This window comes from Haliotis asinina, chromosome 9 (genome assembly GCF_037392515.1).
Source record: "Haliotis asinina isolate JCU_RB_2024 chromosome 9, JCU_Hal_asi_v2, whole genome shotgun sequence".
Lineage (NCBI taxonomy): Eukaryota > Metazoa > Mollusca > Gastropoda > Lepetellida > Haliotidae > Haliotis > Haliotis asinina.
In genome coordinates, this window is record NC_090288.1 from 57,539,842 (window position 1) to 57,557,195 (window position 17,354).

Below are 17,354 nucleotides of genomic sequence, written 5' to 3' on the forward strand. Positions count from 1 at the left end.
TTTCTAGCGCCAAACACACGACGGTATGGACGGTCTGTTTACTGGGTGATACTAGCACAGGGCGTTGCGATTATGGAGGTGAATGTGGAAGCGTTCAAACCTTCTGTCAGAACATTTCCTCTTCTCTGCACAAAAACGTCAAAAGTGATGTACTGAAATACGTTTTGATATATTATTCAGTATGTGACTGACACTCTCCTGGAACATTTGCCAGGGTAACTCTACACCCTCAGGCAAACTGTATTGCGCAACAGAGAGTAAAATGGGCATTTCCTATATGCGAGCGAACTTCAAGCATACTTTCCTCTCTTTGACGCAACCCAGTTTGAGCTACTGTTTGCCTGTGCTTTACCGCAGGGCGATGTTTCATTAATGTTCATATTCACTGACCATGTTATATACTTGCATACTGATAAACAAAAACTCCATGAAACTTTTTCCATTGTCTTTGCCAAGTGTCAAAATGGGTTGTGTGGAAAGTGAGTGGCTTAGAGGGTGACAAATTGACAGGTCCAAAACTTATAAATGCAAGAACGTCTCCTATCTCGCAGGGAACCTCTGCAACGTGTATGTTGCCAAGTTTCATCTATTAGATAATTATAAGAAGCGAAAGTGAATTGTGATTGTAAACCAAAAGTCACCGTGTTCTGTAATCTGATTGGTCGAAAAACATGATCAAATGGTATTAGATTCCCGGAAACTGCAAGACTATTCACTGCGTATTGACACGTAATCAATTGTTTTGTTGCGTCATCAACAGTCGTGACGACATTCAAATCATATTGTGAAGTAAAGTTAGAATGACGTCACAAATGAGCAACTCCAGACGTTACCATGGGAACCAGCTGAAACGGTCTACTGATGACACTTCACTGCTGTACCCGTACTCGATGTAAACGAGTGCAGACACTAAAACCCTTTGGTTTACTTTTGTGTTTACAATGTCGATAAACATCATGTGTTGGCCACTTTCCGGGTGTTATTGAGTATTTGAAGCACGGGAATATTTCATTTGAAACCTCCGGCTGGTTTCAAATGAAATATTCCCGTGCTTCAAATACTCAATAACACCCGGAAAGTGGCCAACACATGATGTTTATCTCCTAATTGGCACGCTCCACTTCCCATCGTCATCTGATTGGATGAAAAACCAACCAAGGGAGGTAATGAAATCGTCGGGACGAGCCGTAGAACGTATACCCTGGAAATATCGAGGATGACTTTAAAGTGAGATGACACATGTATCAGTTGCAGCCTAGTTTCATGGTATACATCTAATGTCTGTTAAGATGTATTGTAGCTGATAGAAAGTCCAGTACGTGAAGGCGTCCGAAGTTGGGCGTTGTCATCAGTATGTGTTGTGACCAACATGTGCCCCTAAAAGTGCTCTGCGCTGTCACGACATGGACTGATCAAGTCTTTGAATTCGGCCATGTGGAATCCTGGCCCATTCTTCTTTTAATGCCCGTGACAGTTGATCTAACGTTCGCTTCGGTCGTGGTCATCCTACATATGTTCGATTGGGTTGAACTGAAGCCATCTGAAAGTCGATGGACGCGCCGTAATGTTCTCATTCTTAACGATACTGAATACTGACATGTGATGTGTGAGGTCTGGCATTATCTGGCTGGAACAACTCCCTTTGGTGGTCAGTGATCAGAACCATATGAATCTTTAACAGGGGTGCACACTATTGAAATGGGTGGGGAAGCGCATATCAATTTCACCCAGGTTTCAGTATTCATTATAGGACAAAGGTACTGTTTACACATGAACTGGCGTATTGTGAAGCAAATTCGAAACGCTGAAAAGATTGTCCTCATGAGTTGAGTAAATGACAAAAATCAATGAAAATTGGCAAATTCTTTACAAATCTTTACTCCAAAAGGCATCTGTTCACAAACTCGATATCTGCCTTTCAGAAATTTGATGCATGATCTAAGTGCAATTCATCTGTAAAGGTTTGCAGTTGGTTTCCCCATGTTAGTGGATAAATCCATCTACCAGTGGGGTGTCTGTCTTCCACATGTACTAAGCTGCTGTGTTTTTGGCGTGTGAATCAAACATGGTGCTGGTGTGTTTCAATACCCTTGTTTTTCACTGTTTTCGACATTGTAAACCAAAAGTTACTGTGTTCTGTAATCTGATTGGTTGAAAAACATGATTAAATGGTATTAGATTCCCGGAAACTGAAAGACTATTCACCGCGTATTGACATGTAAACAATTGTTTTGTTGTGTCATCAACAGTGGTGACGTCATTCAAATCATATTGTGACGTAAAGTTAGAATGACGTCACAAATGAGCAACTGCAGATGCTACCATGAGAACCAGCTGAAACGGCCAGCTGATGACACTTCACTGCTGTGTCCGTATTCGATGGAAACGAGTGCAGACACTAAAACCCCTTTGGTTTACTTTTGTGTTTACAATGTCGATAAACATCATGTGTTGGCCAATTTCCTGGTGTTATTGAGTATTTGTAAACCAAAAGTCAGTGTGTTCTGTAATCTGATTGGTTGAAAAACATGATCGAATGGCATTCGATTCCCTGAAATTTCAAGACTATTCGCTGCGTATAAATACGTTCAAATAATCGGCACTTTTTTCGCTTCCATCATTTTCAAGATGTGTTCCACAGCACCTGAAAATTTGGACATTCCAAATTTTGATGTTGGCACCATTGAGGACGTTTTTGGAGAAATAGACGAGAACATCTTGGAATTATTAATGCAGGATGATTGTAAGTAATTAAATTGAATTGACAGTAGATCAAGAAATACATAACACGTTTGGAAGCAGTAATGTAATGCAGATTGCTTGCCAGTTTTTAAAATAAAAAATAACAAGTAAAGTATTATTAAAAAAAAACAGACAAAAAAGTATGATTTTCACGTAATTTAGTTAGAAATCATCGTAAAATTACAGATTTTGATGAACATATGGAATTGGCTCCATCAACGTCTGCTTCAACTGCAAACTCTCAACCCAGCGTTCAGGCGGAGACAGCTGACATAAAGGCAACAACAGAAACGGGGAGATTTGCTACCGTGAATGAAGTGGGGCTGAGGGGAATAATGGAAACCTCATTATCTAAAGCTACTGAAAGAAACACTGCATGGGGTGTAAAGGTCTTCAAACGTAAGAAATCCAAAAATGTAAACAAACCGAGACATTTAGAGTTATGTCCCCTGCCACCCACATGATACAACAACTCTGCAAAAATTAACCTGGAGGGCTTGACATTGCATTTAATTTGTTCACTGTACATGTTCATAATACATAGAAAACGTGTTATAACTTCGAAATTTACTTTCCTCTTTGTGAAACTAATTAACACACTCAAATTCAAAACAAATAAGGACATATTACAGACTTTACCGGTGAATGCCACGTTCTGTTACGCTTGACACTATAAAATTTTGTTAGAAAAAATATGTAGATATAAATACTCACTGGATTCAAATTGGGGCAATGTCTTTTACAGAATGGTTGGATTTCCGCGGATATGGAAGGGAATTCGAGTTTCTGGCAAGCTCTGAGCAGAATGAGAGGCTGAGGTTGTTCTATGCCGAAGTTCGGAACGTGAATGGCCATATGTACTCCAAGTCAACCTTTGTCAGCCTAAGGGCAGCTATTCACAGGCACATAAGAGCGTCTCCTTATGATCGCAACATAAACATCCTCCAAGATAAAGGTTTTCACACAGCAAACAATGTATTTTTGTCCATGATAAGAAAGCTAAAAAAAGAAGGACTTGACAACACAAAACATCACGCCGCAATCCCTTCACGTGAACTTGACATAATCCGTGAAAGTTTTGACACAGATAACCCTCTTGGTTTAATTCGGAAGGTTTGGTTTGATCTGACCCTTGGTTTCGCTCGTCGTGGTACGGAGAACCAACGTCAACTTGTCGCTTCATCGTTCAGAGTTGCCACGGATGAAAATCAGTACAAGTATATTGAAATGACACATTCAGAAATGACAAAAAATCACCGTGGTGACCTGAAAGATGAAGTTGAGCCCAACAAGCGAATTTATGCCACGAACACACGGTTCTGTCCAGTGTCCTCATTTGAAAAATATGTTTCACACATGAATCCGGATAACCATGCTTTCTTCCAGCAGCCCAAACGATGTGTTTCTCTATCTGAAACTGTCTGGTATAGCACCCGTCCGCTTGGCAAAAATTCTCTTGCACTGTTCAGGAAAGACATCAGTAAAGATGCCGGTCTTGAGAACACATACACAAACCACTGCCTTCGCGCAACCGCTGTAACCTTGTTGTCTCACGCGGGAGTTGAAAACCGGGAAATATGTAAAATCACTGGTCATCGTAATGATGAATCTTTGAAATCATACTCAGTTGAATCGAGTTCAGCTCAAAAACGTGCATATTCAGGGATTCTGCAGGGTGAGCGGCGTGATGTAGGGGGTTCAACTGTACAGCGAACTCAGTTGTCAAATTTGACAAACCTCCAAGTGAATCGTTCTTTTGAAACTGTTACACGTGGCCTTTTCCACATGCCAAACTCAAATGTGACTATAAATAACTACTTCCAGTAGTCTGGGTCAACTGAACAGTCCATGTTCGCAATAGGGGTGCTCATGGATATTAAGCTTTTCTTTCCATTAAAAAATTTAGATTTTGAAAAGAGCGGCCCAGAGTGCCTACTACCGCTGAGAATAATTGTGCAAATTAAATGAATTTCCTAAATTGAAAAAACTGTTTTGTTGTCATTTTAAACCATTTTGTAATCTCGATTAAGGTTGTGTCAATGTTTGCATGCCACGGAGGGCTCTTGGTAGAGATACCTTCGAATGTGGAAGATTCCAACTACTTTGATTGGAGGGTGTATAGGTTGTTCTTTTTCATATTTTGCCCAAAGCAGACAAATTATTTTATTTTGTAATTGTCTTGACCTAAGACAATGCTCCTATGATTTGAGGAACAGAAAAAGGCCCACATTCCTTGTCATGATGACAGAATAAGACCATTTTGAGAAACTCCCCTACAGTATCAATGAGCAGTTCTAGATGCTACCATGGGAACCAGCTGAAACGACTGGCTGACGCCTCTTCACTGCTGTGCCCGTACTCAAGGTCAATGAGTGCGGACAGAAAAACGCGTGTGGACCTTGGGGTTTACTTTTGTGTTTACAATGTCGATAAACATCACGTGTTGGCCACTTTCCGGGTGTTATTGAGTATTTGAAGCCCGGGAATGTTTCATTTGAAACCTCCGGCTGGTTTCAAATGAAACATTCCCGGGCTTCAAATACTCAATAACACCCGGAAAGTGGCCAACACGTGATGTTTATCTCCTAATTGAAGCACGGGAATATTTCATTTGAAACCTCCGGCTGACGCCGTCGGTTCCAAATGCATTCCCGTGCTTCAAATACTCAATAACACCCGGAAATTGGCCAACACATGATGTTTATCTCCTAAATGATTCATTTCACTCAAACTCAACGAATATTGGTTCGGTTGGTTCACTGCATGTCCTAACATGTCGTTTAAAGTGCCCATTAAGCAAAAGTTTCATAGTTTTTATAGTTTCATCTTAGACTATAAAAAAACCTCTCCACGTTTAAGTTCGGCTTTAAGTGTAATCTTACAGTGTTCCTGTACCTTTTGTTTGTAGTATACTTTAGCGGCGAAAGGCTTGTTGCCCTTATCACAATAGCCACAGTGAAAAACGGAAATGCTGAATATTTGACCAGTTTATGATGGATTTTGTACATATCAATATTTTAAAGTTATGGGAGGGTGGTGTGAGTTGTTAATTGATTTTGGGGGGTGAAAGGGAGGGAGGTTCACTTACTTTGTACATAAATGTTAATCCATGTAATTCCAGAACCCACGTTAACAGCCCCTCCAATCAAAGTCACTTAAGTTACACATGCTACATTCTATATATTTTTTCAGTTGATTGACTCTTTTGAATGGGAGACATGCCATCGAGTTCCAGCAAGCCGTGATGATACACAATGTTTCCTCTATTGGAAGTGAGTTCTGTTTGAATTTGACAGACAGTATGTGACCACCTCAATGTTAACGTGGCCGGATTTGATGCTCTAAATGCCTAGTTCATGCAGTCGATTAATACTCTCAGTGCTGCCGTCGAACCCATTGGACAGGAGTGCAGGAAAATGACATCTCCAAATAAAACTTGCAATAATTATTCAACGAGTCGGATTTACGTGTCATATGAATTGTGTATGGAATGCACTAATTCGCAGCTTTATAAAGATATAATACTCAAAATGTATATGTACCTTAAAACGAAATACCTGCGAATTAAAAATGTGATCGCCAAATTTCTCGGCACGCAGTCGAAAATAACGGCCATTGTTGACTTTCAAGCACACCAGGTCGAGTGGTACCCAGTATAATATTTTCTTCATAATGAAATATTTTTTGATACTTTAATCAATATTTTTGTTCTTTGACGAAGGGAAAGCTCACAGGTTTCCCATTTTCTAAAAATCGGTAACTTTCGGCTTAAATAATTACAAACAAAACCAATCTCAATGTTACATCATCGATTGGACGAACAGGAACGATCATGGCAACGGCGGTAAACAAACAAGTCCACATGCATCGTGAGGCCGAAGAAAATGTGCCATCCTTTTGATATATCAAACTGTTTTATCTGGAATTAATTACATGGTGTGAATAGGTAAATGTTATTGTCGCTGCACAGAAATTACCATATTTAGCGAGTTTATTTTGATTTTGTCTGATAAACCTTCTAACATTCACAAGGTTGACAGCCGTAGGTGACCCGAAAGGGCGTGGCCAACCATGGGTTTTTTTTTCTAAGTGACAAGACACGAAGGATGTTTGAAAACATGCGTTCATAAGCAGAATCTGAATTCACATACATTGAAAAAAACGACTCAGTACATATATAATGCAGATCATGAAACAATGTCACAATATTTGTAATTGTAGCCACCCTTGATGAAACCGGAAGCGCGTACACGGCATGGCACTCGTGGAGATAAAATATAAACGAGTTGGAAAACGACCATTGATACATTTTCTAAATTGATTCAAATTCCCGTAAGATCCATACTATACACCAAAATTACCTTTCAGTCATCTTCAATAATTTACTGTTAGTTGTGTTCAATAGCAGTTGTCATTTGTTGCTTGTGTTGTAGTATTTCTGCTCAAGTTAGCCGTCGATGTGTTGATCTTTAGTTTAGCAAATCCGAAGTTGATGATTTTCGCGGTCTATTTTTTCAAAGAATGTTCTGACACGGGGAGACTTATAAATTGTGAGTGTGTCGTAACAATAACATTATATTGTTCTGTGTATATCGTCACAAGAAGTACAATTTTGATGATTGAAGATGTCATGAATAAAATCATTTTTCCTTTCGCAGAAACGAACGAAACCAGAGCTAGTGTGAGAATGTAACGTACAGTAAATGTATTTCATAAAAAGTAATGACTGCTCAGGAAACAACTGTCATCGTCTTTGTGAATCAGTATTTATTTTAGACATTAAAACAGCTAACATCACATCTTTTGTTCACGCATTTGGAGCAAAATTGAAATTATTTTGTTACTCCAAACATCAGAGCTTTCGGAGTTAATTCTACCTAGAATAATGGAGGTAATGTTTCAAATCAAATTGTTTGACGTGTGTGCATATTTGCATAAAAAAATTATGTCATGTGGCTCAGTCCGTGGCTCCATGCAGCTTCTAGATATTGCACTTGTGCAACCTGAACTGCAAAATGTACCTCCTGTTTATGGCCATACCTTTTACCTACTTTCACACTGTCTATTTTCATATTTTACTGTTAAAACAGACTTCATCTGGGAAACAGACTGATGATCCAAACTCTTGGAGCAATGATTACACTGACAGTGATTGAAAGGCAGACCCATCTTTTTCTTGTGATGAAATTTCATGGAGTAATATGTAATTATCATACCAGACGTAGAATATTTTTGTTGTAGTGATGTTTTGAACATGGAATATCAAATCTTCAAGTGACAGATAATTGAGTGTTGAGCAGGAGGTGCAACCTGTGTTAGTCTGTGGAATCAAGGTAATCATGTGGTGGCACCAGTAGATTTGTTTTTCCTAATACTGAGCTCTGCAGTGAGTGTTTTTTGTTTTCCAGTTTGGAGCTATTTCATTAAGATTTCAATTTGGATTTTTTTCATTGCCATATGTATATGGCAAAGACATATATATCAAATGCTTCCAGATTTTAAACGAAAGACTGCTCAGTCCTTGGCATTTTGTCATTCAAAGAAGACTGTTCTTGATGTTTCTTGTTTTATGATGGTTTAGGCTATTGAACACTAAATAATTGGAGTATATCATCATCAGACACTTCAGCAAACAGAAACAATCCTTGAAAGTTCAATAGACTCATTTCATATTGTGACATTGCTCCTAAACCCAGGAAAAGACAATAAGGTAGTATAATATATATTTACAGAATATGAAGCCTGTTTACTTTCACCAGAGACAATACAACTTATTTTATGTACATGGTTTCTTTTTTTTCATCAAATGATAACATTTTCTGATAAATATACTGTTACTGCAACAACATATATGACATTAGTCATGTGTGATTCAAAATAATTCAGCAAACAAAGGGGTACTGTTGAAAACAAAAATAGCTCATCACCCATTTGTATTTGATGTACATTTTGGTATGGAATTATAAAGAAATAAAATACACAAAATAATATATAACATCTATCCATATATTTTGTGGCATACATGAAGTTCTATTAAAGAATTGTTTAGAATTGTCAGTTTTCCACATTACTGAAAGACATTAATTAAAATTTGATTATTCACACGTTGCTAATGCATTGACAGATCCTGATTGTCTTTGCCCATGTCTATTTGGGAGAGAAAAATAATTGTCATATCATTAATATCAATTAACACGTGAAAATATATGAAAAGATTTAAAGTTGTAACCAGTTATGAAACATAAAGCATTGACAAATCTATCATAATTATTCAACAAGAACGTTAATTTATTGCATAAAATTATGAATGTAATTTAACCTGTTCTCAGGTGAGACATAATTTTTCCAATCATGTAATATGAACGCAATATTTATCAAATCATCTCCGATTTCATGTGAAACTATAACTGAAAATATATTTTAGTTTATAAAACATGTATACTGCAGTTGCTACTACACTGCATCGTCACAAAAAGAAAAACATGGATGTTATTTTGATACACAAATGCCACGCCCATATCCGTGCACTTGTTGTTGAAAATGATGTTTGTAAACGTTTTTGTGTCGGACCATGTGAAAAAAAGAATAAGCTGGGATCAACATGCATCACAATTATATCTTTGCTTTATTTATATTCAGTGGACAATAAAGTAATGTGCCTAATATGAACAAAAATTCAAATAAAAGATACTGAAAAACTTGCATTGGCAGTGTTCATCGACTACCGTTTCCGGGTCACGGGAGCATACAAGGTCAAACTGGTTCGGTTATGTGTGAATCATATAGTCAAAAATACACCAAGAAATTTCTGTGAGCTCTGATTAATCATTTTAAACAGCTATTTGTGCTAAATTTGGGTTTTTCAGGTGAAATATTTCCAACTTTTCGGTTAATATTCAATCGCGAATGAATTTCATCAGGCAATCCCTGCCTGTGACATCACATCCGGTGACCTTTGCACTTACCAGAAAACAAGTTAGATTTCACGATCTTAATTTTCGTCTGTTTCTCGTCATACTAAACGGAAAATGATTCATGTAACACTTGTAGAATCAGAAATTCTCCCTCTTTCGCCAGGTCTTACACAGAAGAGTTCTGTAATCTGTCTTCTGACCAAAAAAGCTATATTTTATGTAGGAGTTGGACGAAGCGCGCCATGTTTGTTTTTCGTACGTGTAACACGATCTAACACCAGCTTTTTGAGGGTTTGTGCAAAAATTAATGAACCGTAACACTTGAAATTTGCACTCATGAATGTTTATAGATCATGTATTTTATTCTGCTATTTTCATGACATGACACGTTTAAATAAACGTAATAGTGCCAATTCAGCAAGACCTGTCATGACATCGAAAATATGATTTGTTTACGACGGACGTTTTCGATTTTTTTTTTTTTTCAGATTTAATTTTTAATTTGTCGTCACAGGGATATTTGCCGATACAAATATGCGAAACTAAAGTCAGATACTTTATGAAATATCAGTAAGAATATTGAAATCGGTTTGCGATAATTGGACAATTTATACGGTTCCTCATATAAAACGCATCCGGCTGTCATTCGAGTACTTCAGGTAAATTCAGGAAAATGTACTTTATTTGCTTTTGTCTTGTAATTAATATCTGTCCGTTTGAAATTATCTGGATATTTTTTTTATAATAATGTTTATTTTTCTGTCTAGTATTAATGGTTTGCTTGATTGGCATTATTAGAAGCTGGTAAGTGATAAGAGGGTAAGATTCTTTATGGATAACAACTTCTTTATCGCATATGATGCGACGTTTCGGTATGGATCCATATACCGTTGTCAAGCAAGAGTGGAGTAATACATCATAGAACAGGCTTATATACATGGACAGGGATAAAGTAATAACAACATGTAGGTATGAATCAACGGCGGGGGATTAACAACAACAACAATGGGTGGTAGTAATGATGAGACAATAAGAGGAAGCCACTAGTGGCTGTAGCTGTGACAAAGTATGCATGGCTGATAGGGTAATTAGTAATGGTGGCTGGTGAGCTCTAATCTGTTATTTTTATGGGTTCATTGTATGCAGTTGGGATGCGATATCCCTGATCTCTGTTGACTGAGGGCTTGTGTCTCCTGATTTGAACTGCTTCTGCCAGTTTTCTTTGGGTGAAGTCCTTGTGATTTTTTGGATAATATCTCTACACTGTCCCAAATTATGCTCCACCCGACAAGAAAAGAGCCCACCAACAAACCCGAACCAGCACCTATCCGCATCGCTTTACCCTTCATTGGAAAAACCTCCTACCACATCAGCCGTCTCCTAACGCAAAAAGCAGGCATTGAAACCTACTTTACCAGTTCTACAACGCTGAAAACCATGCTCAAAGCGAATGGCAGGAACACCTCTAAACAACAACAGCCACCGAAAGGTGTCGTCTACAAAATCAACTGCGACTATGGCGAGGCATATGTAGGTGAAACCTCCCGGCCCATAAACATCAGAATCAAAGAACACTTATCATCTACAACCAAATCAGATCGGAAATCTGCTATATCCGACCACATCATCAAATGTCCCAATCACAGCATAATTTGGGACAGTGTAGAGATATGATGTATTACTCCACTCTTGTTCTATTTCTGCACTCTTGCTTGACAACGGTATAAGGATCCATACCGAAACGTCGCATCATATGCAATAAAGAAGTTGTTATCCATAAAGAATCTTACCTCATAGTATTAATGAGCTGAATATTTTTTGAGTTGTTCCTTATTTAGTGACAAACCGACTGTTTGAAATCACCCACCCTCTTATCAGCGTCTTATGCTGAAATTAATTCAGCAGGCTAAAGGTTAAAGATGTCCCTTCGAAAGTGGTTACTGCAGCATAACGCCCGAGTATGCTGTGCAACCATTGGCCAGCTAGGGACTGTATTGCTCAGTAAGTAGAGGAGAAAACCTGCGAGGTCCAGTGGATAAAGTGTATACAAGCTCTGAGGTTCGACTTGATTTGACGGCGTCATGAAACGTGACCTTGGTCTGAACTGTACAAAGTGACCCCAGCGCTAAGACTACAATGAGTCTCTGTAGAATGGGAATTCCGGAGTTCTTGAAGGTCGAGTTAAAATACCTTCATGCAAATAGATCCTGTTCTGGTAGCCTCGTGGTTAAAGGATTCGTTCGTCAGGCCTAAGATCCGGGTTCAAAACTTAAAAAGGATCATATTAATAAAAAGGAAATTGCATATTCACAGAACTCTCCCAAGTGTATATGCATTCAGTTTGTTTGCTTGAATGCTGTTTTATGCCACAGTCAGTGAGATGCATTTAGCAAAACGCTACAAGAACGACTGCCTCATACAGGTAAATTCGTCTTCGAGAATTCGAGTTTCCTTCGTACCCAGACTGTAATGTTTGAAATGAGGTGTTTATCTAACCTCGCAGTTGACGTACACTTATATAACTACTGTAATATCATTCATGTAAGTTCATACGTATAAGCTTCATGTTTATCTGGACAAATTCCTGTGTTCTGATCGTATAAGTGATGGTGTGATTTTAGCTGTGCTGGCCGACAGGTTGTAGGTTGTTTAAACATTGCTTTATGTAAAGCGAAATGACCAAGGCGTGGTCAACACACACGGGTGTTGTCTGCTTGGGTCACGTGTACTTTCAGTGAAATGGGTCACCGCACTGAAAGGATAGCAGTCATTCCGGCGTTATCGCGTCCGTTTTCTGCAGTCCACTGGATGTGATTCAGTCCATGCTAATAACTTTTTGACACAATGGGTGGAACCTGCTTTCAACGTGTCCGCATTGTTCACAGTCATGTATCACGTGACGTGGGCGAAAACGAGGCCGGTTAGATGAACATTGGCATATTGATAAGTCAGGCGGCGGCTGAACCATCAGTCAGCGGATTCCAACTAGTCGCACGAGGCAATTTTCTGTTTAACGCTTCAGACTAGTTTACGAAAGGTATGTAACATTAAACTGCTCGGTTGAATTTTACTACTACGTCAGTGGATAAAAAACTTCTTTTTTGGTTAAAAAAACGCCCCGCATACTGTTTCGGTCCTTTATTGTGTTGTACTTTAACTATACGCGTAGCTGTATATGCGGGATATATGCTATCTCTCTCAATTATTAATCTGCTATAAATTGTTTCTGTTGTTTTAGCAACATGGCAAATATATTCACCGAGGCGGCTAAATCGGTATCCACGCCTGAAAATTTGGATACTCCAAAATCGTCAGTGACTGCAAAACACAAAGTAAGATGTTCTTGAATTTACATAACATTGCAGAAACCATTAACCGTTATCAATGTATATTTTATTCTGAAAATGTTTTGAGTGTGAAAGTTCGTAAAAATAACTGAAACAACTTGGGAAGACTTATAAGGTTAAAAACGCATTAAGCGCCAAGGTTTCCATCCTCGATAATCTCCAGGGTATGCGTTCCAATTAACCTTTACTAGTGGAGATTTATCGGAACGTTTACCCTGAAGATTATCGAGGGGTGCAAAGTTTCCGATGATTACGAACGTGCGCCAGATATAGCATCATTTTTTTGTAAAATGTGTTTGTCAATTGCACTTCGTAGCAAGAAAAATTATGGCTCATAAACTTCTTCATGGCGCACGTTCATGATGTTCGTAATCATCGGCACGACTTCGATGTTCAGATGTAAACAATCTCCAGGGGCATGACTTGTGACACTCTTCTGCAGTGACAATCTTTTCCTAAAACCATAAGCTATTGCCCCGACAACACCTCATACCTAAACGCATTCAACGCGGGTGGTCAAAGATGGATAAGTATGAAAATGTAATAGTAGGAACTAAAAACAAATCTCACCGAGACGGGTGCCTCTTCCAACGACGCCATGTTTTGCTGCGTGAGTTTCCGCTCGCGACCGAAAAATCGCCGAAGATGGCCGATCGTGTTTCCAGTATTACCGACATTGCTTCCGATAGGGCCGATGTGTTTCTGTTATTACCGCTAAACTACCGATATCGCTGCAATTGTTTCGCGAGTGGGCTGCGTTTGTTTACATTTGAGATGCAATTCCTTCAAATTTCCTGTAATTCCTTCAATTACTTAGGGGGGGGGCTGATCTCGACATGCTTTTTTGATATATTCCATGATATGAATATATCGCATTCTCGGTGTCGTTTTGACAATGATTCACTGTAACATAAATAACTCCAAGGTTTGTCCAAATCCCTTCTTGGGTGGTGGGGTAGCCTAGTGGTTAAAGCGTTCGGTTGTCATGGCGACGGCGCGGGTTCGTTTCCCCAGATGCATATAAAGTGTGAAGCCCATTTCTGGTAATGGAATATTGCTAAAGGCGGCGTAAAACTTAACTGACTCCAGCACGTTTGGAATGTTGTAAATGAAGTACAAGTTCATTGTAGACTGTGTTTGTCTGCAGGGGTTCGAGGTGCGGCGCTATGAGGCATGTAAGTGGGTGAGCACGAGGACCATGTCTATCAGCCTGGAGGATGGAATGACGACAGGTTTCTGGAAACTCTTCAAGAATATCAGTGGAGAAAACGACATAAGTACGAGACATAAGACAATACAGTCCATTCGTCACGACGCTCCTTTCTTTAACCTCCAAGGAGACTCGTCCTGATATCTGACGAACATGATGCTGTCTTCTTGCACTATATCTGAACTGTACCATTCAATCAAAAGACTGTTTAACACAGAAAACATAAAAAGTATAACCCCAAACTGGCCTTTTCACTGAACACGCAAGGGAGGTAACCACTCTCTAGGTATTTCTTAGTGGAATGCTTGCCACCCATGAAATGCTGGTTCGATTCCCCTAGTCTTTACAATTGGAAAATGTGAGTAATAATCATTCTGCAATATCTTGGGGAAAAAATAAGATCTCTAATGATTTCACCTATATTGAATTTTTAGCATCTGAAACTAGCAATGTGCCGGGTGCGGGTCCCAACCGTGAGAACACCTTCACCGTCTCCTTCTACATCCCCCTTGAATACCAGGCTGCCCCCCCCCCCCTCCCCACCAAACTCACAAACCCAGACGTCTTCATCAGCGATTGGCCGGAGGTCAGGGTGGCAGTCAAATATGTTGCCTTGTCTCCTGCTGCGTATGTCATGTGGAATTAGTGAGTGATGCATGGATCTGAGGAGTTAAATAGTGACGTAGGGATTCTGGGTCGAACAACTGCCCGTGTTGGTCGTAATGAGAGTTCTGGGTCAGAACGGCAGGTGTTAGCAATAGAGTGTGGACCAATCTAGTGACTGGCCACACGATCATCGATCCGCTCACATCGGATACAATGAAAAACTTTCATCAACCAAATCGGTGAGCTTGACCGTTTGATCCCGTCTGTTCCTTCCAGCCATATCATTGGTGTCATGAAGACCGATTCTAATTACAGACCCTCGTGTCTTTGCTAGGATTAAAGATTAGAAAAAAACCCTCCAAATATCTAAAGCATTAAGATGACCCCCGATCCCCCCCCCCCCCCCCCCCCCTCGTAATGCCTCACAGTATAATACCCCATTACCTTGCCATAATGTATTGTACTGTGAAGCATTTCGAGTCAGGGGTCATTTCAAAAACTTCATTAATCTTTAATCTTTAATCCTCGGAAAGAAACGAGGGTCTGTGATTCTAACCTCTTTGTTCACGTGCTTCAAAAGTTAGCTCCACTAGTCGTAAGTGATGGTCAGAAATATGAATAGGGTGGTTAAGCTCGGCCGCTGTTTCGATCCCACGCCATCGTATCCTGAAGCCGTGGACTATTGCTCTTTATATCAATCACAGGATCGATTCCGAATTGATCGAAAAGATCTCGCGGAGTAAACATAGACAAGGCTCTTCGTTTATCTAAATGTGGGTGGAAGACATTTGCGCAATTCAAATTGGGAACACGGGCAGTCTGTTTTTGTATCTACGCTCAGCAATTCTGTATGCAGAGTTGTGGGCCTTGCTAGGGACAGGAACCAGAGATTATTGGTTTGCTATTCAAGTTTTCTTTGGAAATGATATCATTACACGCGTTGGTTCCCATATTCGGTTTGTGTTGGTGTTTGTTGGTATATGTCATTTACTGGTATAGGAATTAAAATTACTGAAGACAATATTTGCCTATGCTAAACCGTTTTCACTCTGCTCAGGACTTTCGACGGTTTTGCGAATGACAGTGTTTGGGCTGCCAAAGGGAGAGAACTCGTTGAAGATGTAGAAAAAACTGACCTGAAAGACAAGTTCGTGAAGGAGTACTACTTTACTGCCGGTTACGACGCACCTGCAAAACTGACGGGCCGTCGCAACGAGGTGTGGTTCAAAATTGAAGACTGAGAGTTATATTGTATGTGTACTGACTTTTGAGTTCCTGTTGATGCCAGAACCACTCTGACTATGATTATATGATAGCCAGTCATTTGATGACAAACAGCGAGTAGGATATGTAAAGATATTGTAGTTAATGAAGAATGCATGATATAAGTTGTCAAAATGGCGAAAGCAAATTGGTAAGTTAACTCTTTAAACAGTGTCTCAGTTATATTGAACCTGGAGGATGCATTGTTGTACAGCAAATAGTTGCAATACATCTGTAGTTCAATATGTCATACCGTTAGTAGTATTTTGGTAGAAGATCAACCGCATGATCATGGTGATAAGTTTGACTTGATTACTTATATTTTGTTTACAATCAAATTTATTCAATGTGTAATTGTTCATTCAGGCAACTTTGTGGCATCCATGTGGCTTTCTAGATCAGAATGACCGATGTGTCAAGACAAAACAATAGTATCTGAAAGCAAGTTTTATTCCTACGGTTGTAAAAATTGGGATTGGCACCAAAATTCAATAGTCATTACTCCTTGTCCATTATATACATGACTTTGAGTGACTTGTTACCATGCAATGTTGGTCAATTGTTCGTTATGTATCTTATCATGTAACAAAAACTCCCAAATAAAGCATTTATTAAAGTCTTTAGTTAGAGTTCAGAGTTCCTTTGGATGTTGAAATAAGTTCTTGGCGCTTGATGATCAATAAGAAACATGTGATAGCAGAATACTTGGTAGCATGTCATATTATAGGAAGCTGGTGATAATGTAATTTTATTTACAACTAAGCCAAATCAATAATAGGAATAGGATTATAATAAAACCTTGTTAATGTGTAGTTTCGATAAAATCATAATTTTCTCAATTACCAGTCTTTACTCTATCTGTAATGGTTAAGTCATATTCTCCATGCTCAGAGATGTCCCAAAGTCTTCGTGTTGGTCTAGTGGATAAGGCCACAGCCTAGAAAGCAGAGGGGTGGCCATACTATTCCTGGTCTTGTCAAAAGAACGAATACACATTAAATCCAATAGTCATGCAAATATCATGCATGTCAACTGGTGTCATCTGCTGATCAGACCTAAACGAAGCACTTCATCGTATCCAATTTCTGTAGATCGAGGTTCATTATGCCAATCACCACTTTGTCTGGTCCATATATCCTTACTTACAGACCACTGTCAAATAGTTGAAAAATTGGCGAGTTATAAATGAAGAACTCACAACACCAAAGACATGAATGTACGCAATTCAAGGACAAAAGTACGGCCTCCTTAGGTTGGAGTGGGTATCCATGT

At 39.2% G+C, this 17,354-nt stretch overlaps 1 protein-coding gene across 1 annotated transcript; it reads left to right on the top strand.

The window, feature by feature from the left end:
- The first annotated feature begins 12,898 nt into the window (after nucleotides 1-12,898).
- Nucleotides 12,899-16,060, top strand: LOC137295685 (heme-binding protein 2-like). The gene is made up of 4 exons (XM_067827166.1): nucleotides 12,899-12,988; nucleotides 14,151-14,310; nucleotides 14,648-14,828; nucleotides 15,877-16,060. The coding sequence occupies exons 1-4, from the start codon at nucleotides 12,899-12,901 to the stop codon at nucleotides 16,058-16,060; spliced, it is 615 nt and encodes a 204-aa protein (XP_067683267.1).
- The last annotated feature ends 1,294 nt before the right edge of the window (nucleotides 16,061-17,354 follow it).